Source organism: Tripterygium wilfordii, chromosome 21 (assembly GCF_013401445.1).
Source record: "Tripterygium wilfordii isolate XIE 37 chromosome 21, ASM1340144v1, whole genome shotgun sequence".
Taxonomy (NCBI): Eukaryota; Viridiplantae; Streptophyta; class Magnoliopsida; order Celastrales; family Celastraceae; genus Tripterygium; species Tripterygium wilfordii.
The window spans coordinates 5029766-5053139 of NC_052252.1; the positions used below are offsets into that span (position 1 = coordinate 5029766).

Genomic DNA, 23374 nt, shown 5'->3' on the forward strand with positions numbered 1-23374 from the left:
AATCTGAAGTTGGCTGAGATAGAAGGAGATGTTTTGCAGGTTAAGGCTTTCAGTTTTGATGGCTTGCATAACCCATTGTAGGTCTGAGGTTTTGGGTTGCTGCCATTGCTATGGTGACAAACTCTATGAATCAAAGAGACTATGTTATAGTATCAAATCATCTATATAATAATGCATTTGAGGGTATTTTTTCGTTGTGGAAGAATTGCCTACATAGCACCTTTTTCTGTCTGTCTGATTTTGACAATGATGTCCATGGCAGAAAGAAAGCATATATGTTGAAAGGGTTTTTGTCCACATTGAAGCTTGTTTAGGGATATTCCCAACTTCTTTGTCAACCTATTCTTTTCCTTTAAACCGGCTAGTTCTCTGAATCTTTTACACATGTTATCATTTTATATTTTCTGCCTTTTTTTCCCCTATTATCTTACAGTAACCTTAATCAGAACCATTTCATTGATGCACATTATTACAGGGCAGTTTTACACTTTTTGACCTTTTAGCGTTCTTGAAAGCTTTTGCCATTGAAAAGAGTGGGGAATCCTATAAAGCAGAAGATAGAACAATTGGCAAATGTGCAGTGGGAGACTTGGAGTGGACAAAGTAACCATCAGTTAATGGACCTCAGAGGATTCTAGGCCTTTGACTTTCTTTGTGTCTGGGCCCAAAAAGTAGGGCATGTTTGGAACTCTATAGGATATTAAATAGAATGGTTTTTGAATGTGAAGACAAAAGCTGACTATCAAACAAGGTTGAAGGTTGAGATGTGTAATTGTGTATGTACATCATGCCTATGTGGATGTGCTTTGGGACCCACATATGCATTGGATGTGCAATCAATCAAGACCCTGAGAATTGGGTTTCTAATTGGATATGTGGGCCCCCAATGGAGGGTCATAGTCATGACTAGATATAGAAAAATGAATGATACCATCTTGCACTAATCTTTTCTTTTCTTCCAAATTCAAAACTTGGGTTTGGAAACCAAAAGCCCTTTCTTTGTATGATATGACTTTGAAACAGTTCATGTCATACGTTGTAAATCCATGAGATATGGGCTCTTGCCTCAAATTGGCCCAAGAGGCCCAAACCTTAGGCCCAATGGGCCTGCATAGTCTTCCAAAGGTAAGGTAAGTCATATTCTGCAAGTCATATTCACCGTGATTAAGTTGTGTGTATATATCAGTTGAAAGAGATAGGGAGAGGACAACAGAGATACAATCACAAGAAGGGAACTTCAACAGGACTGATTTGAAAGCCTAAGCAAAAAACACATGATATATTTCAATGGTTGTATGGATAAGAACCAGTAAGACCACACACAGTATAGCCTTTGAAGAGATACAAAAGCCAACCCCATAAGAGCTATACAACAAACATAAGGTCATCAATGCACCATTACAACTCTGGTCACAGACAAAAGCTCCAAATCTACATCATTTAACGTTGTTCACAGACAAAAAGTTCCAAAAATACAACATTACCGGTTACGGTAACAATGCAGTAGCATGCAAATAATCAATGTGCCTTCATATGCTCACTAGCAACAGCAGAAAACCATAACAAAGAAGAAAATGGCTGATCTCAGAATCGCACGAAAAGAGGGAAAAAATGATAGTAGAATCAATTACTTCAATGCATCTTATTTAACGGGGATCTTAGACGAGCATCCCTTAAATGTTTCACACTGGTAACTCAAAAAAGAACCTCACATACAATCTGAGATAACAATTAATTCCCAGGAAAAATGGAAAATAAAACTATGAGGACAAGAATCAGCAACTTCTCCAGGCACACAACAATAAAAAAATTCAAAAGAAAGAAACTTAATACTCTAATTTCTGAGGTTCTATTGTTTGGCTTGCCTCGCCTGAGATGCACAATACAATAAACTAATCTTCCTTGGTATATATCCCGCAATCTGATTTTACACCTTACTCAAATCCCATAGGACAAACCTAACCTTTCTTTTTTTGTTTTTCTTCCCTTCTTTACCTTACCTATTGAAAAAAATAGAACATCAAACCTTTAACATAAAAACCACTGTAAATGTGTTTTCCTGGATGCTTGTGCTTCAAACCAGCAACCCATGTTAGTACGATGAGATCAGTTTCCTCATAAGCTGCATGTAATCAAGAGGGAGACATGGCATTCACAATTTTTTTCGTTACCGGATTTCCTTCACCTACAGCTAGCATGTGATATCCAAGTAACAGATCTCCTAGGCAGCAATTCCTGGAGCAGATATTGATGAAAAATGAAATAAAATATGATTAGCACCACATATCAATATTTAGCGCAAAAAAATAGTCAAATCTACACAATCACAGGCTTTGGAAACATTGTTGTTCTGCACTCATTTTTGAATCGGCATTATTCAACTGCATGTTCAGTAAAGCACAAGGAAATCATTACAATGTGTATTATTGGAGATCAACAAACATGTTCACCCATGTCTACCAGTTTTGAAAATAAGAGATTAAACAGATAGAGAGAAAGAAGGGGGAGGAGAGAGATGGATAGGAAAAAAATATTGTCACCAAGTATGTGTTACATGACAATACTATTGAAAATTGCTTCTGAAGTTTAAGATCCTCTGGAGATCAGAAAACTTCTGATACATAACTTTTCAAAAGAAAAGCAATGTTGAGTCATGATAGGGAAATATTGCTTAGCAAAAGTTTCAGTCAAAAGATTTCTAGTTCTGAAGTTTGGAACACTTTCACTTATTATCCTATGATCCTTGTGCTAATCAGTGTTTATCTGTTTAGAGATTAAATTATGCAAAATAAGAATCAGAAACATCATGAAATTTGAGCAAAACAAAAGCTTACCTCTATTTGATTGTCTACTTGCATTGTACGTTCCAACATAACCATCAGAATTCTTGTCTGTAACATCCGGGGCTATTTCTCCAAGTCCATAATGGAAGAGGCCAGATCTATCAAGTTCAGGAGTTGTAGACCGCCAATCTGAATCACCATAAACTGAGCCACCATTGTACAAGCCACCATAAGATCCCTCATAACCACCAGTTGACGCAACAAATGATGATGGTGGGGCCATACTTGTGCTGTTTCTTAGATAACCTCCTCCCAACCCAGAACTGTTGTCACCACTTCCATAACTCATACTACCACTAGTATAGCCAGAAGCATTGCGCCCTCCTTGAGCTATAATAGAAGTGCCCCAATTAGGTCCACTATTTCCAAATGAAACACCAAAACTCCCATTTCCAGAACCCAGGTAGGCACCTGGACGGGGACTATTTGTGCTATTGTTAAGGCCCCCATTTCCCCAGACGCTTCGTGCAGTTGAGCTCGAAACAGAATCACTCCTTGTATTCCCCCCACTATACCCAATAGGAGTAGTATACCTGCTTTGGTTTCCATTGTAGTAGGGATTCAAAAGACGCTCATATCCAAGACTATTGTTGAAGCTTGGAATCCCTCCATAGCTTGGACTCAAACTTGGGTCCAAGTTCAAACCCATTCCATAAGCAGTACTACCAAATGTAGGAAACCCACTTCGACCACCAGCAAGAGTATTCAATCTACCATCCATCCTCACACCAAAACCTGCAACTGAGCTCATATTGTATCCCTGAGCATAAGCACTAAGAAAGTTGTTGGCCCTACTCAAACCATAGTTATATCCCATCAGAGAACTCCGGCTGGGCCCAGGGGACAGCTCTTTTGGGACTGCCCTCTTGACCTCAACCATCTTGTCATTGAGTTCATGAAAAGTTTTATGCAGAACTCTGTCTACTGCATCCTCTGAATCATAAGTTATGAAACCAAAGCCTCTTGGCCGCTGGGTGTGGTGATCATACATCACTACAACATCAGTGATTGTACCAAACTGATCAAAGTAGTTCTTGAAGTCAGTCTCCGTGACAGTGGATGCTAACCCTCCAACAAAAATCTTTTTAGTGCGTCCAGGACCAGGAGAACTATGAATGCTGCTCGTGTTTCTATTTAAGATGTGTTGATCATCCCTAGGAACAGCCCTCTTTGCTTCAACCTGAAAATCGAGAAGCAAATGACTAAAATCAAATAATTACGCTCCAAACTAGTAATAAGTGTAAATGCTACCATTAAACAATTGATAAAGGCAATGCAACAAGGATATGAAATCCAAGAACCAGTTACCAGAGAAAGAGAGAGAGATAACTGCAATTTTTTGAAGTTGGGAGTGATGTGAGTTCAGGCTTAACTGGAAACAACTAATATCTCTGAAACTATAAATCCAGACAGGTATAGTACTTTGCGAGAGTATTCAATCTCGATAAAAAGGCAAAGGATCTGTTGGATCTACAGTACATGTAAAGTATTCAACTTACCATGCGGCCATCGATCATATGCTTCTCAATGATGACCCTCTCTGCAACAGCGGGATCTGCAAAGACAATAAAACCAAAGCCACGGGCACGGCCTGTGGTGCGATCTCTCATGATCACAGCCTCCACCAGCTCTCCATAGTTTCCAAAATATTCCCGGAGACGGTCCTCATCTGTGTCCCAAGAAATACCACCAATGAAGAGCTTACCGAGATCCGATTCCATCCTATCTACCATCACAAATAGTAAACTAGCTCATCGGTCAACAATTTTGATGCCCATCAACAAAATTACTCCAAAACAAATTCAGAGCTCTATAAAATCTATATCTCAATTAAAAACTGAAGTATCAATTCAATCTGCAGGTTCTGAGCAATAAAACCAACCTAAATTACAGTATACATAGATTGTAGACAAGCAGGTATTAGAAACAGGCAAATACTCAATCTTAATATGGAAAATTGAGGCAACGCATCAGAATGTGGATAACAAGAAGCCAACGAAGAAGAGAACCATCACCTTAGATGAGAATTCTGACAGAACCCGATCAAAGGCAAAGTGGGTCTTTGTCAAATCCAATCTAGGATCATCGGATCCTTCCCGCATCAATCAGGACGCAACCCAATATTCCTGATTGAATCAATAAATAGAAATTCAGGAACAAAATCAAGATCCATGAAAATTCCAAGCAAATGCTCAACAAAGAAGAGATGGAGAGAAAGAGAGGAAATTTACCATTTTGAAGGGGACCCAGTTAGGAAAATATGAGGAACTAAGATCTAACAAAGGGAATGCTAGAGTTGGAAGAAGAAGAAGGTGTTGTCCATGGCTTCTATATAAAAAAATAAAGAAAAACGAAACGCTATTATATGTTCTCCATTTCTTCTTTATATTTCTTGGTTTATTCTTCCCATTAATAAATTCAAAGAAATAAAATTTGTAGCTGATAAGTGATAAGGGTTAGAGAGATACAATATGTAAATATAGAGAGAGAGAGAGAGATTGAGATTGCTAAACCTCTGGTGTAAGAATATTTGGAGGAGCTAAACAAAAGAGTGATGACAGGAGAGAATAGATGATGATCTTTTCTCAAAATAATATCAATTTTGATACACTATTCCTTGCTTGGACTCCATATAAGAGCCTAATCAATGATAAATTATATCTCTGGACCACTAATTTGAATGATTTTTTTGTTCTTAGTTAGAAAATTTTGTTTTGTTTGATTTGTTTTGAAAATGTAATAGAGTGACTGATGCCCTGATCTCTTTGGGGCACTCCACCGAATCAGTCTCAATTATGTTGGAGTCGGTTCCCCCTCCCCTTCCTTCATGCTTTACTTATCTCTAATTGTAATGACGTTTGATTAATCAAATTTCTTGGAATTTCATTGCCATAAAGTTACTTAAGATGCCCACTTGATTAGTGTAGATTAACAAAGTTTTTCATTTGTTTTTCCATTTCTTAACAACCTGCAAAAGAATATTTGGTCTATTGTAGTGGTCAATGTGATATAAACAAATCAATAAGACGATTTTTGTTTTCTCAAACAATCATTTATATTCAAATTTAAATAATTACTTATTTGAAATTAGATTTTTTTATGAGTCTTAATATATTATATGAAGTGTACAAGGGTGATAATTTTATAAATTATAATTAGTTACAATGATTTGGATAGGGGTATTCACAATGACTCACTCTCTCAATTTTCTCTAGCTAGCATTTGGCCTTTGATTAGATTATAGAAGCCATAGATTATATCAATTGGACAAAGTAACAAAATCAAGAAATTAATTCTTGTGTGTGTGTGAGTGAAGTACATTTCTCAACCCCTAAAAATACCCAAAAACAAATAGTGAGACATCACAAAGAATTCAACAAGCTCAAGTACACTAGAATAATTGTAATTTCAATGATATCCAACCTCATTTGATTATAGCAAAGTAAAACCCTTTTGCCAATTTTTCCAAGTGAATCTATTTTAACAAAGTAATCTTTGGTTAAAGGTTAGTTCAACACCTTTAGGCAAATAAATTGGATTCGTTAATAGACTATCTACACTACCTATAAATTGACATGTTCACTCCTATTCTAGTTTGGAAACACAAATGGGTTGGTGAGGTATCACAAAAAGGCAAGGATCGACTATGTTAGGAATGAAGTGAGAAGTCCCATAAACATATGAAAGAGATTTGAGCAATTAAGTTACTCTCTATTTTAAATAAAAGAATTAGGGTAAATAACCTGGCTAATTAAAGACCTAACACACATATATATGTAGGCTTAGAAACTTAGAAAGGGGAGATGGGGTGACAAGATCATACAAGAGATCTTACATGTCATTATTACCATGCAATATATATCATGACCACACGCTCTTTTTGTTGTATATATTGCCTTCATGTTTGATGACCTTAAAATGTTGCTTCAAATTCAATAATATACTTAGCCAAAATGTCACTTGCATCAACTAAGAATTGAACTCCCGATCTCGAGAGAGAACGAGATTCGTTATGCTTCAAATCCTAAGAAAGAATCAGTTTTGTTATTTGCAAGGGGTTTATAAGAGCAATACTTGATTAATTATTAGATCTATTTTGATTTTTTTTTTGTTGATGCTAGCAACACCTCCCCACATCACACATACAACCAAGTGAAAACAAACTCTAGAATAATATTTGTGGATAAAGTTTAACATTCACCCACTGAACACAAAAAACACCAATTTAGGTTACATCAAAACCACTATGTTAAAGTATTAGGTTTTGTAGATTACTACTCATGATGAATGTTTGATATTGACAACCCTATTAGGTAACATGGTTTTTTTTTTTGATAAGACTATTAGGTGACATGTTAAGTGCCAGAGACAATATAGTCTACAAAGAGCTTGACTTAGAGAGGTCCCCAACCATTAAAGCCTATTATTGGTCAGATAGATGAGGAATAAAATATCCACTTGTTTTCTGTGTTGCCTTCTATTTTAAGTAGAGTTAAGACCTTATTTCTGTCACTTCCTATCAACTTCTATATATGTGTTAACCAAATGGGTGATAGTTTAATTGATGAATCTTTATGAGATCAAATAGTATGGACTCAGGAAATAATGAGTTTCGATTATCATTGGGAGCAATATCCTTGTGACCACGTGCTAGGTTTTTACCCAACTTACCCTGTTGTCAGATGAGAAATTTCTGTGAGTATGGACCTGACGGCTCGAGTTTAGCTCCATATCTGATGTACAAAAGACAAACTTGTATGTTATTGTTATCGTTTATCCAAAAAAGGTGTGTGTGACAACATTCTAGGTTGGTGGCATAAGTACTGATCATTGTCTTTAGGCTAACCAATGTTTTAGTTTCTAAGCAAACCACAAGGATTTTGTTTGTCTATTTGGATTAGCATTATCCAGCAATACTCAGATTGTCCTGAACTCTTATTTCTGAATGTAAGGTCAAGTTGGGTGAAGTTTTTTTTGTTGCAAAACATAAAGGGTAACAGTGAATCCATACATAAGCACACATTTTATTCACTCTAGCTTACAAAACTCAAAATCACTACCTGTCATTGCTCTGCTTGTACAAACCAGCAATTAAGTTATTGTTTCCCTAAGAAAGAAGAGGATAGCATTGCTCATGGAGAAGATGAATTCAAAGTGTTTGTAATAATGCCTCAGTAATTTGATCCTGGAGTATCCCAAGTCTCAGGAATGACAGTGTGAAGCAAACAACAATCTTGCTGGCTAGAAGCAAAAGAAGACATTGATGATATAGAAACATCATCATGATCATTCACAACCTCTTCAATCTTCTCCAAAACTTCAGCCATGGAAGGTCGATCTTCGGGCGAATTCGACACACATTTTAGGGAGACATTCAGCAGAGGAAATGCCCATTGCCTTGCATATTTGTTAACCTCCTTATCAAACACTTCTCCTGTCCATTCTTCCCTTACCATTGACCTCACCCATTTAGGCAAGTCTATTCCACTTCTCTCCACAGTTTTCCCAGTAAGCAACTCAAGTAAAATGATTCCAAAGCTGAACACATCAGCTTGTTCTGATAAGGCTTTCTCTGGTGCTGTGTACCCATTTGAGGAAACTATGCAACCTTGCTTAGGGTCTAGAAATCTTGAAAACCCGTAATCACTTATCAATGGTTCCTCATTTTCATTCAACAGGATGTTTGAAAGCTTAAGATTTCCATGAGGAATGATCTCCCGGTCACCGGAACTCTGATATATGAATTCTAAGGCCCTGGCAATCCCACTTGCTATCGATAGACGAAGCCCCCACGCGAATTCCCTCTTACCCTCAATGTAATCTGCAGGTTTAAAATTGAAACTATGAATGAGTTCATGGAGTTCAAGGCAGAAAAGGAAAATCAATTCAAGAAGTGTTTGGTTTCCAGATCATGACTTACTGTCCACCAGGCCTTGTAGGCTTCCATTGACTTGAAACTTGTAAATCAAGAGTTTCTCATCATTGGTAGAATGGTAACCAAGAAGAGGCAGAATGTTTGGATGCTTCAAGTTCCCAATTTTTCTCATAGTTTGGCCAAATTCTTTAAGTGAAACCTGCAGTTTCTTCAATCTTTTGACAGCATAAACTTTATTGTTCTTGAGCATTACCTTGTAAAGGCTGCTGCATAGGCTCTGGCTTTGTAAATCAGCTGTGGCTTCAAGCAGATCTTCCATTTTGAACCGCTCGTTCTCTTCCGCAAAGAACACAAGCTCAGAAAAATTCCTATCAGACCTCAATACCTCATCATCATCATCCTTTTTTGAAGGATTTTCAGGACACTCCTCAAGTGCCTTCAGAATCTCTCCATCTTTCGCAGATTTAGCAGCAATTTTGATCTTAACATGAATTACCAGAAAAAAGACTGCAACTCCAATAATCAATGGTAAGAAGATCATCAAATTCTTATACAAAGTCTTGCGATGAGAAACCGGTTCACTATCCACAGCAGCTACCGGTGAGGGTGTGTAATCCACCGTCTTCACTGCAGTACCTCCAATTTCCGACAACTCACCTTCAACAACACAGACTCTGATGAACACTTGAAGTGCTGCAATGCCAATCAGCAGCTTCAACAACATATTGAAATCCTTCCTTCTATGCATTCTCACTTCATCTGTTGATAACAAGCAGCTGAATGAAATACAATCATGAGAGATTTTGCTTTCTGCTTCGAAGACATATCGAATGCAGTGACAGGATACACAATGCAACATCAGCTCCTGTTTTATTTTCTTGGATCAGCGATGAGGACATATTCCTTCAGTTTTTCCAAAGTTTCTTGGTTGTATTGGAGTAAACAATGCACATCTTTAGGAACTTACGGACTCAGAGTAATGACAGTGTACTTGAAGCTGTCATCTAAGCTTTGTGAACAAAGAAAGGTTGAAGCTGATAAAACCAAACACAAAGTGGCATCTATATTAGAGCAAAAAAACAGTATAAGCTAGTTGTTTTCTGATGTACACTTTTGTTTCAGTAACCTAGAACGGCATCGTACAAATTTACCCTTTGAATATCCGATATGGAGCTAAACTCATGTCATCATCTGATATGGGGCTAAACTCAAGTCGTCCTCCTATATGGGATTAAACTCGAGTTGTCAAGCCCGCACGTACAATAGATTCAATTTGTTTTCTGATGTACACAAAGCAAACAGAACAAACTACTTCCACATGGAATTTCTTACAGATTAGTGTAACTTTTGCTTGTGCTGTCGACTGATTCAATCCACCATTTGACTTCAACTTTTTTGATTTTTTTCTTGCCCTAACAGCACATTTTGCTTCCTTTGTTTTGACTTGACTTAAAATGATTACAGGTAACTCCTATTATTAATGGTGTATTCAAACAAAACACACTTTATTCTTCCATAATTTTTTGTCTTGTGAGAAACAATATTCATACCTAATTTAGTGGGAAAAAAAGAAACCCTAATCCCATCCACATAAACACAATCCTAGATAGACATGCTATGAAAAAGCCATTAAAAATAATATAAAATACAATTAATTTAAAGAGGTTAAAACAAAAAGGAAGAGTTCAGATTTTCTCCCACCAATTTCAATGCCATTTGTTAGGAAAAGGGGAACTACGTACAAAAACATCACCCCATAAAAACCACATACCATTCACTTTCTCTCCAACTTTCATGGCAAAACCCACTTTCCCAAATCACTCCAAAACAACATCAACCCAAAATCAAAAGAAAAACAAAATCAAAGTGGTAGAAGAACAACCCTATTACAATCTAAACTAGTCATGAATTATCAGTATCATCATTTTCATCATCATCATCATCATCATCATCAATACCATCAAAGAAGGGATCTTTGAGAAGTTCAGCAGCAGAAGGTCTTGCCCTAGGCTGTGCAAGGCACTTCTCAATGAAGCCCTTGACTTCTGGATCTCTGACCTTGTTCAAGGCTTGAGGCCTAGTTCCAGAAGATACTTTCTTGTATATCCTTGCAACATTTTCACATTCACTATATGGAATTTCCATTGTTACCATTTCTAGCAAACACATCCCAAATGAGTAAATGTCCACCATTTCTGTGTAGTTCTCTTCATAGAGCTCTGGAGCCATGTATTCTGGTGTTCCAAGTATAGAATGTGCTGAATGGCTGTTCCCAACAGTTGCAGCCAATCCCAGATCACCAATCTTAACCTATTTTTGAAAAAAAATGAGAAAGAAATTAGCACCATATATTAAGATTTCCGTAATGATAGTATCCTAGCAATTGGTATTTTAGTTATCCCAATTGTTGAGTTGTACGCACAAGATTTTAAACGCATCATGTGGGACATGTAAAACTCACGAATTTACTTGAATCATGTGCATTCAACTGAGATAACTGGAAATACCTTTATCATTTTCGTTAAGATTTTGCTAAGTTTGACAAAGAAAAGGTGAGGCTAATGGGACCTAATTACACTATCAAAGGAATCATATTCTCTTTTGCTTTTCCTTTCACTTTATGGGTTTTCTTAGCAACCAAACAAGTTTCAAAGTAAAGAAACTAGGAAAGAAAGATCATCAATACCTGCCCAACATTCCCATTAACAAACAGATTGCTACAGTTAAGATCTCTGTGAATCACACAAGGCTCATGAGTATGAAGATAATCCAATCCCTTCAAAATCTGTTTAGACCACTTCTTCAATGCTTTCATCGAAACGTGCTTATGCTTCTTCCTGTACTCCCTCAAATCCCCCGAAGTACAGACTTCGGTGATAAAATTCAAGATGTTATGTACCTCGTCGCGCCAGACATGATGCAGAGATATAATGTTCTTGTTCTTTAAGGATCGTAGTAATCGAACCTCAGAGTATAGCCTATCGATCATTGCAGGATCGTCGCTGAAATTTCTCAATTTGACTTGATTCCAAGCAACTTCTATGCCTTCTTCTTGATCAAATGCTCTATAAACCTTTTTTACTGCACCAGAACCAAGTAGTTCATTGTACCTTCCATAGCGTCGGCTCGGATCAATCTCTACAAATGGTTCCGAGTCCTTATCGGACGTATCAGGCTCCACACTCGGCATCTACGCAGATTAACAAGCACAAGGGATTGTAAAAATACTTGACACAAACAATAAGAAAGAAAAATAAAAGTTCAAAGCATCGATCTTTATCAAGAAAAAAGAAATCGTGCGATTAAATACGAACACAAACATTTATCCGACCAAAAGACAACCAAGACGAAAACGGAAATCTGAAACTATAACAACAATTCCTGTCGTTCAAATTATTCATAACCCAAAAATTAACGAGGAAAACAAAACAGAGAGATACCCACCAATGCCAAACCAACAAAACCCTCAACAAACTACGAAAACTGGAACTTCTGAAGCACAAATATGAAAAATTCATGCACACACATATATAGAACAAAATAAAACTTTGATGAGAAAGTCAGATGGTACTTACCATCAAGTTTCACCGAAAGACAGAGCTAAGAGAAGCAGAAGACCAAGTTTTCTTCGAGAGGAGCGTGAGGAAACGTGAAGGATTGAAAAGCTGAAGGGTTTTGAAGATGGGTATATATAGGAGATCGACTGTGGTTATCCTCTCTTATAAAAGATTTAAATAGGGTTGATATTCAGCATTAGCAGTAAATGAAGGATGCGTTTGGTTGTTATGAATAAAAATAAATAACTTTCAAAGTTAAAATCTTTTATCTTCGGATAATAATCATGAAGCTCCAAACAGGTCATTAATTTGGTCTTTGAATAGTAGTAGAATTTGAATCGTTTTGGGATTAGGGATTTAATTTTGTATTTATAACCGACATTGGAAAGTAATTAAGTTCAAATCAATTCAATTTAGAGAAGAAAATAAATTTATAATTTCCTTTTTTTTCCCCATTTGTTGTTTTGATTTTGATTTTACCATGTTTGTGGAGTGTTTTATGGGATTTGATTATAATAATAATTTTTCCCTTGTATGTCAAGGAACCAAAAAAGGTCAACTATTCTTGTTTGCCACTTAAGAAATTATGATCTTGACCGTCAACTTTGGTTGGTAGATTCTGTAGTGGTGGGTCCCATATACAATTGGACGTCCTAGATTGAACTATTGCTTTACATCCATCAATTAAGGAGAAAGTTAGGGATATGTTCATGTATGACAACTCTTGGTCAGAAGTCCATATTGATCATATCATGTGTATTTTTGACAATTTATTCGTTCATGATTAGGGTGTAAATAAATAACTAATCACTTGGATGGTAGCCTAATAATGGAGAAAATGTTCAGTAAGAAACGCATATCATGTCATCATGCTGATATGGTGTGCATGTCCCATTGAATACGTGACATGTGTCTATCAAGCATCATAAATTTTAGTTTCATTTATCTGTATTTTATTTTATTGGATTTTTTATTTCCAAATTTTATTTTTATTGAAAAAAGCATAGAGATAAAAACGCAGATCTCCGGTACAATTCATCCCCTTAGTTCCAGTCGACGGTTTCCGCCCCAATCGTCGATCTCCTTCACCAGATCTGCTGCCAGAAACGGAAGCCTCTTGACTCCCTATACATGATCCTAGTCAGATTAGAAGATAAACACCACGTCGTCTCTTCACTAATTTCTTCATTTAACAAACCTTCTCTCTTACATAGAGAGCTTGATTTTCAGATCTGAGATTTAATTGTAACTAAACTACAATGCATCAAAGAGAAGTAAGACAAAATCGAAAAATGAAATTAAGATGGTGCGTTTTCAATTTTGAAAGTGGGTTTGTCCTGATGAGTTTTGATATTTGGGTGTTGGTGAATCCATTCTTTATGAGAAGTTGAAGGACAGAATCCGGCCTTACCACCACCATCAGTGTCAACTACATAATTCCACCTCCAACCGCGGCCACCGTCACCATATTTGGTCTCCATTTCCCGACCGTGACATCACCATAGTCAAATCCCTCCTTGATTCTTCTGCCATGTTCCCCTGTTTATTCAAATAACCACAACATAAAACCCCCTACAATTGTTGTTTGCAGAGAATTGTGATGACTGATGGGCCTCTCCAATGTAGTCCGGTGACCCACCTTTGTTCCGATTTCGTCCATGACATATATATTTCTTTTACAGAACTATTTTATTTTCTTTAAACATTATTTTGATATTATGAATTATGAATTGATTTATTTTAGAGATGTTTTATTGATTGGGATAAAAATTGCCACATGTCAAATATTCAATAGAACATGCACACCACGTCAGCATGATGACGTGGTGTGCGCTTTCCACTGAATATTTTCTCTAATAATGTATCTCTCTTAGATCAAACTGTATGGAAACTATGTCAAAATTAAAACAACCATCAATTTTATTATAAGGAATACTTTTAACTCACACAAAATAATTAATATGTGGATGCAACTAATTATTATATGTATAGACAACCAAACTTAAATTGCAAAATAATATATTCTTCGTATCATTTGATCAAATTATGCCATGTATGATGTTTGATCACATAGGATATATGGAAGCTTCAAAATTAATTATTTCATGCTCCTTCACAATTATAAAGATCACATGCCCCTAAATCAATCTCAAACAAAATCGAAAACTATTAATTCTTAAAAAAATTTAAGTCTTCTTCTCATTTGATAACCGAGAATGACATTATACAAGTTTACCCTTTACATATATGATATAAATCTCAATTCGGGCCATGAGGTCCGCACATATAGAAGTTTCTCATCTTATGACATGATAAGTTTGACCAAAATCTAACGTGTCGACACAAAATATAATGCTCCCTGTGAAAAAATCAACTCATGACCTTGCTTTAGCCTTTAAGCCAATTCATATAAAAATATTAGTTGTGATTTCTTCTGAGTCTTATAGCTTTTGGCATAAACTTATGAAACATGTGGTTTATTCAAGTTGGGTTTTCGCCAAACTCATATGTTAACGCATGCATGTGGAGCATGTATTAATGCATGCCTTGATGAATAATTCGTTTGTTTCTTTAAGGGGGAGATTAATATAAGTTTACTTCTAACAAGATTCTCTCAACCCTAATATGTTTCTTGATCTTTATCGAGCCAATTTAGACCACCTTACAAGATTTATTTTTTCTAAAGTAACACTTGACCTCCGATATTGATATCCTTATAACTTTCAAACTAACCTTGATTAGGTGCATGTCATGTGAAATGAACATTCCAACTCCATTATCAACTACCTATTCGAGTTCTTCGTTGTAACAATTAGGACACCAGAACTTATTGTTTTGTAACATAGTCTTATTAAGAGTGAAATAAACAAATGAATTATTCAGTCTATTATGAATTAAATAGGGAAAAACTTATTGTTTTGTAAACTAGTCTTAAGAGACTGAAAGAGGTGGCTAAGAGGGAGAGCTAGAAGGGATAAGGGCAGCCTTGGAGACTTGTGAGGGTTATCTCTTGTATTCTTGATCTTGTAAATTATGTGGAAATCATAGTAGATTGAAAAACATCATTATTGGACGTAGGACCTCATAGTGAGTCCGAACTAAGGCAAATTTTGTGTTGATTCTTCTTCCATTATTCTTTATTTTTGCTTTTGTACTTGTTCGGTTCTTGTATTTTCTTGATCTACTTTGGTGTATATTACTACAAAAATTATATTTAATAGGCTGGCATTGGAGAGGAAAGTGTTTGATGCAGCGTTCTAATAGCCATTTGACCCTAATTCTATTGATAACACCCTCAAACCCCTTTACCCTTGCGGCCTTCCCCTATGCCCTCGAACGTCCCTACCATTGCAAAGTATATAACCCAAAATTTCCATGTATCATGCACTTATATAGCTACCTAGCTATAGACATTTTAAAATCCGATTATTTAAAAGAAAAAAAAACCATAAAAGTGTGTATATATGTATATATATATACTTACTTATGTATCATCATAGACCAAGACCCTTGAGTGGTATGCAGCAGAGAAACCAGTAACTATTGCCTTGTGAGGGGGGCCATATACTTAGTCTTCACTAACAAGCCATAATGTGTGGGAACATATATAGTTGTATAACATAGCATATGCATAATGCATGTGTCCCTCTCCTTTCCCAAAGGGTTGCTTTAGAGAATAAAAAAAGAATTTACGATACCAAAGAAAAAAACCTCCAGTGATATTTCGACATGTGAGATCAAGCTGCCGAGCTCACATAATACTGAGGTATCGAGCAAGGTCACTGAGATGCCACAAGGTGATGCCAAGGTATTGAACACTTTGCCAGCCAGCAAGCAATACAAACGACACTCGAGGAGCACGACCTCAGAAATCTTAGGGGACCAAAAACCCAAGGAAACTGAGAATCCTAATAAAATCAGATGCCTATTAGAAAAGGAATCAAGAATGAATTCACCCTCTAAAAAATCCTCCTTAGAATTGGACTATCCAAAACCATATAAAGAGGGTTCTGTGCTAGGTAATTCGAAATTTCGAACCATGAGGATTCATTACTTTTTATTACTAGTAAAAAGAAAGCTACGAGCTTAAGAGTACTATCAACCTCTCAAAAATCCTCGAGCTGACATGAGTATCGGAGAGGTACCTCAAAAATAAACTGAGGATCCCCCATAGCTCACCCTACTTCTTGTGTTGGCCACCATAACGCAACCGAAAAGTTATCTTTTTATAGCTAGCTGGACCACTTGATATGTCAACAAAACCGAGTGAGTTTTCACGTTATCAAGAATTATACAAAACACTTAATTAACACTATTAATTTTAAGTTATAACTCCTCTTATGAGAAACCCATCTTGGTCATCACGACTGTCCTAGAAATAAAGCATAAAAGGAAAACATCAACTTCAGACAATAACCAACACATTGAATTTAGCTGTGCTTGTTCTGTCTAGCAATCTTGTGGGCATAGAACATGGAGGAGGACCAAATAATTAAACACACCTCTTGGTCCATTCTTTTTCATTGTTTTGATGCTTTTAGTCCTTTCTATTCCCCATCAACTCTCTAGCTTTTCTTGCCATATATGAATTCTCCAAGAACCTTTCCACATGTAGGACAACGTATGCAAATATATATATATATATCAATAAAAAAAATTACATAATAATAAAATGACCCAAAAAAAGAAAAAGAAAAAATTCAGGGGACTAGCTAGGTTTATTACTTGCATGAAGTTACCACTGCATGTTGTCCTGCAGTGTGTAACACAGTGACTGCAATGTTCACTTTCAATTTTCAAATTTCACTTACAAAACTCTCACAAGGATTTTCCTGGAAAATTCTCTTCAATTTTCTTTTCCTTTCTCATCAAAAGCTTCTTCATATAGAGATACTAATCCTGATTTTTATGTGGAGAATTAAATGACTTTAACCGAAATTAGGAGAAAAATAAATAGATTCGGTTTGCACGCCGATTTCCTGTAATGGGCCTTGGGCTAATAATTGCAAGAGAGCTATTGGGCCTGATTCGTGGGCTAATATTATTGATATTACGGAAAGGTCAAGACGGTGTCGTTTCCATCTCCGAACTCCGATCTCTCTATCGTCTTCTCTATTTTACTAGGTTTTTTTCGGAATTTTCAGTTTCAATGTTGTCTCAGAGAGACGGGAAGAACAAGGAGATGACACTGGAAACGATAGAAGAAGCTTTGAAGCTTGTCTATTCGAAGAAGGAGAATTTGAAGAAAGCATTCGATGACTTGCAATCTCACTCCACTCTCCTTTCCTCTTCTTCCTCTTTCTCCGCTCTCTCTTGGTCCGACATCGACGCCCACTTTTCCTCTATCCAGGCCTCTCTCACCCGCCGTTTCGAAGTCCTCCAGTCTGAATCGTCAACCTCTCATGTCGATCGAGCAATGGCCTTTGACGAACCAATGTCCTCGCCCATCAAGTCGATCGAGGAGCGACTCGAACAGGGATCGAATCGGGAGGATTTGACAGTTCCACCGGGTCCTTCGACGTCTTCTGGGCAGCCGAGTCAGCAACGAGTGTGCTCGGCAGAGAGTCGGGCTGAATTGAGGTCACTGTGTGAGAGAATGGATGGGATGGGACTGAGGAGTTATATTCACGATCATTGGAATGAAGGGGACGTCATTCGTGCCGAAGTATCAGAAGCTTTTCGGTTTTCATCGGACCCGGGGACGATGGTCCTGGACGCAATGGAGGGGTTTTATCTCCAGAATGGCCATTCAAAGGGTGATAAAGATCCCAAATTGTTCCGTGTGAGGCGGGTTTGTGCTCTATTGCTTGAGCAGTTTATGGGTTTGGAACTTAATTTTTCTGACAAACTGAGGGAGAGAGCCAAGAACTTGGCTTTGGAGTGGAAAGGGAAGGCTACTACCAATGGCGAAAACCCTTTGGAGCCATTGGGTTTCTTGAACTTGGTGGCTGGGTTCGGGTTAAAGTCTATGTTTGATTTGAATGAGCTTGTTGATTACTTTGTCAATGTGGCTAGGTACAAACAGGCTACAATACTGTGCAGGGCTATCGGTTTTGAAGATAAGGTGCCCGGTAAGATGTTCTTGAGATTTGAATTCAATGTTGTTCTTAGAAAGTGCTAGTTTGAATTATGTGCCGTGTGATGATTGATAGTTGTTCTTATGTTCGAATCTTGAAGTAATAGAATGATACTTTTAGAGGGTAAAAAGCTTGATGCGAAAAGATAATTAAAAGGAAATATTTCAGAGCTGCAGCCTATATCTGTTGTTACTGTGAATGTAATGTGAGTTCCGGATTATGTTGTAAAGGAGTGTACGATTCGAACAGTTTCGACCTTCCCTCAACTAAAAGGGGGTAAACCTTGGATCAAACAATAGTTGCTAAAATTTGGTTTTGATCTAAAAAAATGAGGTTTCTTTCCTTTTGTCAATTTGGTCAATAAATAACTACAAATCCTAACTATTGATTGGATTGATTGTGAGAATTGCAACTGGAGTAAGTGATGAATGTGAAATAGGAGGCAATTTATGCGAAACAATAAAAATGAATAGCTCTGACTGATTGGGTAGCTTCTAACGATCAAATAGGGAGAAGAGCTTTAATTAAGATGTTAACAATTATGGACAAAAAACTTTAATCAGGATGGAATTAGGAAGAGTAATGAGAGAATGGACAAGCCCTTTATTTAATCGCGCAACGTTCCAATGGCACCCAAACAAGTATTTGTATGTTTTATGCATGCAGAAGTTCACTTTATTTTGACTAAACGATATGTGGGCCTGGATGTACCCAGAGCAAAGTTCTTTTTATACCAAAATTTATTCAAAGGCAGTTGTAACAATGGTATGATTACTGACCTTAATGCTTGGCATGTTATAATTTGGGAACCTAAGCTTTCAAGTTCTAGCATTTTATGTTTCTAATTTCTTCCTCGCAATAGAGTCTGATATGTAAATCGTGATTCTTGTCTATTATAGAGCTCATTCAGAAGCTCATTGACACTGGCAAAGAACTTCTCGCTATCAAATTTATTTTTGATTTTGGGTTGACGGAAAGGTTCCCACCAGTCCCTTTATTGCAATCCTACTTGAAGAAATCCAAGAGGCTTGCTAAAAAAATGTGCAAGAACGGAAATAGCTCTCTGAAGTTGCAGGTATTTTTTCGAGCCTTTATTTGATTATATACTTACCTTCTAAGTCAAAAAGGTTGTCCACAATCCACATGCATGTGTTTAAACTTTTCCTGCAGAATGAGGCCACAGCCAAAGAAGTCGGTTCATTAAAATCAGTCCTTAAAGTGATCGATGATCACAAGCTCGAACATGAATTCCCAAGGGATACCCTTGAGAAGCGTATTGAGGTGTTAAAGAAAGCAAAAGCAAAGAGGAAACTCCCTCCTGTAGCTCCGGCCACCAAGCCTCAGCAGCAAGTGAATCAACAATCAAAGAGGAAGCTGCCGCAGGAAAAGAAAGCAGAGAGGAAGCAGCAGCTGGCTGGAAACAAGCGTCCACGAACAGCTGGAGTCGCTGGTCATGGAGCCATGCCAATGGGTATTGCTGGTGCCAATTCAAGTGTCCTCACTTTTCAGCAATCTCATGTACAGCCAGCAGGTTTGTTGCCAGACCATCCTGCCCTCTATCCAAGTTCAGCCACCGGACCATATGGCTGGGGTTCTGCTCAAGCCACCCCTTATCCTAGTTCATCAGCTGGAACCTATGGCTATCCGGGAGCACCTGTGGGATATCATGACAACCCAAACCCAAGTGCATCCTACTTATACCCTCCGGAGTCGCAGGTGCCACCCACTTATTATGACAGGCAAACACCTTACGGTGGATATGGTATTCCACCTCAATACCATCCAAATTACTATCCTCAGTAGAGTTCTTTGCATCCTCTGTTCTTATGATAGTGTAGTTTTCGGATGGTATCATAGATTTTGGCCGACTTTTCATGGCTGGTTATTTGAAAAGATAAAAGGAATTTGAATTGTAAAGGATTATCTGTTTGTTTAGCAAATTGAATTCACATCTTTCTATCCTCCTATTTCGTGGAGGAGGAGGGGAGTGAAAGTGGTACTACCATAAATGGATATTTACTCATTCTCCTTTTGTTTTTTGCTTTCTTGAGCTTTCTTTTCTTTTTTCTTTTTTCCGGTAGATTAAAAGATGAGTATAGCTTTGTTTTTGTATGATTTTCAAAAGAATGATCAGTAGTTTTATGAGTGCATTAATATTCTGGATCAAGTGATGTGTCCTGTAATAGTTGAAAGTTGAAACTGCCATTGCAACCACTCCATTGCAGATGCAGCAGTGGTGTCGACATTTCATTTCAAATCTAGTATAATTTCTGATCAACACAACACTTGCTTTTTAGTCAAGTATCTCAGAATCATCAATGCTACCTGCTTATTATGAGACGATAATACTTTTGTGATCACGCGTTCGTTTTTGTCTCAACTTACTCTGTTGATCAGGTGTAAAATTTTTATATGTGAGGCTGACGGTCCAATCAGCTCTTAGAATGTTCAAACGCAATTGAGGAAACGTCTGAGCAGTTGATTGGTTTATAGGATTGGGCCACGGCCCAGCCCATATGTATACTTCATTCAATTCTGAACTCTGGTTCTCTAGAGTCTAGACTGTTCCTAGTTAAAAAAATGTCGGATTTATTTATACCCTTCGTTCCTCTCTGTGTCCGCTCTTGACTTCGTAGCGTCTCCGTGCAACCCAGAGCGTCATTTAAGTCGGTGCAGGTTAGTTCTCGGAACGAGGTTTCTCCATGATTTGTCTGTTGTGGATTCGGCTCTGTTGCAACTCTATGGTTTATCTGTTCTGTTTTTGTCCCTTTTTTAACCTGCCGACCGGTGAAGTTTGTGAATTTCTTGATTCAAAAACTTTTTCTAGCTGTGGTCTCTGCATATGTGCTTTCTAATATGGAGATAATGGTTCTATGGGACTTTTTGTTCGAAAGACATGGCTTTTGGTTGAAGTATAAGTAGGAACATATCCCCCCTCTCTTTTTTTGTCAATATGTAAACTTGATGTAGTGGAGTTTCTCTAATTCCTAGTGAGCCCAGCATTGTTTGGGATGATGATGATGATGATATGAGAATTAGTAAAATTAGGTACAAATAATGTCAGCCAAGGCATAGAAATACAGTAAGATTGCCATTGATTATGAGAGTAATGGTCTCATCTAGGGCTGAATGTCTTATAAAGGAATTGTTTGAATACCCAAAGAACATGAAATTTGGTTTGCAGAGACACTAGGAATATATCGTAGGGTAATGCTTTTGCTCCCTTCAGTTTGGAGGGTATTGTGCTAACTGGAAACATGCATATTGATCCGTAGGGTAATGCTTTTGCTCCCTTCAGTGGGTTTATTCTTGAAAAAAATAATTTGGTACCGCATAAAGTTAGTCGAATCAGTTGCTCTAGTCAGATCATTAGATACCTCCAAAACTTGTATATTTCTTGGGCGCATGCTAAAAGAATGACATCTAGATTGAAATAAGGAAATCACACTAATCGCTATTTGCTAATTGGTGATGGGTGGCTTTGGGCTTTACTTTGATGTTATCTACTAGGATAAAACTTTCCATTTTCATCTCGCTTTTCTACTTGTTCAATTTTTTATTCTTCTGTCATTTGTTATTCTTCTGTCATGATAATGTTATGAGGAAGATTTTTTTCTGTCTCGGTTCATGTAGTGGTTTATTGGAGATTCTTTTGAAAGAGTGAACCTTATATATTTCTTATACATTTTTCCTGTCAATAGTCTGTTGAGTTGTACTATTTCTACAGGTGTCTAGCATAGTAAAGGTACTAAGAAAGCTTCTTGTCGTAATCATGGCCAAACATCATCCTGATTTGATTATGTGCCGGAAACAGCCAGGCATTGCCATTGGACGACTTTGTGAGAAATGCGATGGAAAATGCGTAATCTGCGACTCCTATGTGCGACCCTGTACTCTTGTCCGAATTTGTGATGAATGCAATTACGGGTCATTCCAGGGCCGATGTGTCATCTGCGGAGGAGTGGGAATCTCTGATGCTTATTATTGCAAAGAGTGTACACAACAGGAGAAGGATAGAGATGGATGTCCGAAGATTGTTAATCTAGGGAGTGCCAAAACCGATCTCTTCTACGAACGGAAGAAGTATGGGTTTAAGAAAAGATGATGAACAACTCTCTGTCTGTCCATGTTTGTCACATGGATGTGACCTTGTCAAAGATGTGCTTTAGATAATTGATCTTGTATCCGATTATCATTGTTGGAAAAACACTCGCTATTTGAAACTCCTATCGGTTATAAAACAGCATTTAGCTACGTGATCTACCCAGTATGGGTATGTTTGAATGTTGGAACATAATTTTTCATGATGATATTTCATTTTAACTATGTGTTTGTTCTGGGTGCTTGATTGTTGGTAGTGATCTTTTTCCTGGCATTCTCTTGAAATCTTGGTTTTCTGTTTTAGTGTTTTATGCTCGAGATTTAAGCAGCAGTGTAATAGGTAGATCCTCTGTCTGATGCAAATTCACATACCTAGCACTAATCTTTCTTGTCTCTTATTAACTTCTTTTTTCCCCAACTTCGTTGTTGTGAGCATTTGCCATCCAGTATCTACGTTGAGCTGGGAGTATGGATGCCTGCTTTCAAACCTCGAAGGCTTTGCTTCTAAGGTAAACATAGTCTCTCACTACAAGTCTGAAGATCAGGCTTTCAATATTGCATTTGTCCTAGCTTGTTTTTTCTTCTTTTTTTTATTGGTAACTGATAACCACTCAACATACGTGCAACTTGGGTTGGGATAGACACGTGCAAACATGTAGGGTGCTATTTAAACAGTCCACTAAACCCAAACTCGGGTTGGACTAGAAACGCAAATTCGCTCGACAAATTAGTTGGATCAAGGTCAATCGCAAATCACTTAAAAATAGTCATGTCAGTTTAGAGTCGAACTTTTTATTTTGGACGAGATTTTCTTTTTTTTAATCATGGAAACATAATCCATTCGACTATCGCCAAGTGGTTGCATATGTCTTGGTTGAATTCATGACAAGTTCATTGGAACGGTCTCGAAGCTGCAAATTC

General features: G+C 37.3%; 5 protein-coding genes across 12 annotated transcripts; 2 read left to right on the forward strand and 3 right to left on the reverse strand.

Moving 5' to 3' along the window:
* Nucleotides 1-1615: 1615 nt before the first annotated feature.
* Nucleotides 1616-5466, reverse strand: LOC119989590 (heterogeneous nuclear ribonucleoprotein 1-like). 7 transcript variants are annotated; one of them, XM_038835212.1, is made up of 6 exons: nucleotides 5357-5466; nucleotides 5075-5171; nucleotides 4859-4969; nucleotides 4343-4569; nucleotides 2835-4023; nucleotides 1616-2247 (listed from the first exon to the last, which is right to left on the reverse strand). In XM_038835212.1, the coding sequence occupies exons 4-6, from the start codon at nucleotides 4562-4564 to the stop codon at nucleotides 2222-2224; spliced, it is 1437 nt and encodes a 478-aa protein (XP_038691140.1). In that variant the 5' UTR covers nucleotides 4565-4569; nucleotides 4859-4969; nucleotides 5075-5171; nucleotides 5357-5466; the 3' UTR covers nucleotides 1616-2221. The 7 variants fall into 7 exon arrangements, with proteins under 7 accessions (XP_038691140.1, XP_038691142.1, XP_038691144.1 ...); XM_038835214.1 differs by having other exon boundaries at nucleotides 4343-4565; nucleotides 5075-5456; XM_038835216.1 differs by having other exon boundaries at nucleotides 4343-4512; nucleotides 5075-5455.
* A 2399-nt stretch (nucleotides 5467-7865) lies between these two features.
* On the reverse strand, nucleotides 7866-9837 carry LOC119990081 (probable leucine-rich repeat receptor-like protein kinase At5g05160). The gene is made up of 2 exons (XM_038835902.1): nucleotides 8764-9837; nucleotides 7866-8664 (listed from the first exon to the last, which is right to left on the reverse strand). The coding sequence occupies exons 1-2, from the start codon at nucleotides 9575-9577 to the stop codon at nucleotides 8015-8017; spliced, it is 1464 nt and encodes a 487-aa protein (XP_038691830.1). The 5' UTR covers nucleotides 9578-9837; the 3' UTR covers nucleotides 7866-8014.
* Nucleotides 9838-10347: 510 nt separating this feature from the next.
* Nucleotides 10348-12433, reverse strand: LOC119988499 (probable serine/threonine-protein kinase WNK11). Of its 2 annotated transcripts, none has more exons than XM_038833558.1 (3): nucleotides 12294-12433; nucleotides 11405-11908; nucleotides 10348-11028 (listed from the first exon to the last, which is right to left on the reverse strand). In XM_038833558.1, the coding sequence occupies exons 1-3, from the start codon at nucleotides 12294-12296 to the stop codon at nucleotides 10621-10623; spliced, it is 915 nt and encodes a 304-aa protein (XP_038689486.1). In that variant the 5' UTR covers nucleotides 12297-12433; the 3' UTR covers nucleotides 10348-10620. The 2 variants fall into 2 exon arrangements, with proteins under 2 accessions (XP_038689486.1, XP_038689487.1); XM_038833559.1 differs by lacking the exon at nucleotides 12294-12433 and adding an exon at nucleotides 12163-12221.
* A 4962-nt stretch (nucleotides 12434-17395) lies between these two features.
* LOC119990101 (FRIGIDA-like protein 1) lies at nucleotides 17396-20385 on the forward strand. The gene is made up of 3 exons (XM_038835939.1): nucleotides 17396-18346; nucleotides 19252-19427; nucleotides 19523-20385. Exons 1-3 carry the CDS (start codon nucleotides 17425-17427, stop codon nucleotides 20153-20155), a joined length of 1731 nt encoding a protein of 576 aa, XP_038691867.1. The 5' UTR covers nucleotides 17396-17424; the 3' UTR covers nucleotides 20156-20385.
* Nucleotides 20386-20883: 498 nt separating this feature from the next.
* Nucleotides 20884-22689, forward strand: LOC119988543 (PHD finger-like domain-containing protein 5A). Its single transcript, XM_038833616.1, has 2 exons — nucleotides 20884-21028; nucleotides 22080-22689. The coding sequence occupies exon 2, from the start codon at nucleotides 22125-22127 to the stop codon at nucleotides 22455-22457; it is 333 nt and encodes a 110-aa protein (XP_038689544.1). The 5' UTR covers nucleotides 20884-21028; nucleotides 22080-22124; the 3' UTR covers nucleotides 22458-22689.
* The last annotated feature ends 685 nt before the right edge of the window (nucleotides 22690-23374 follow it).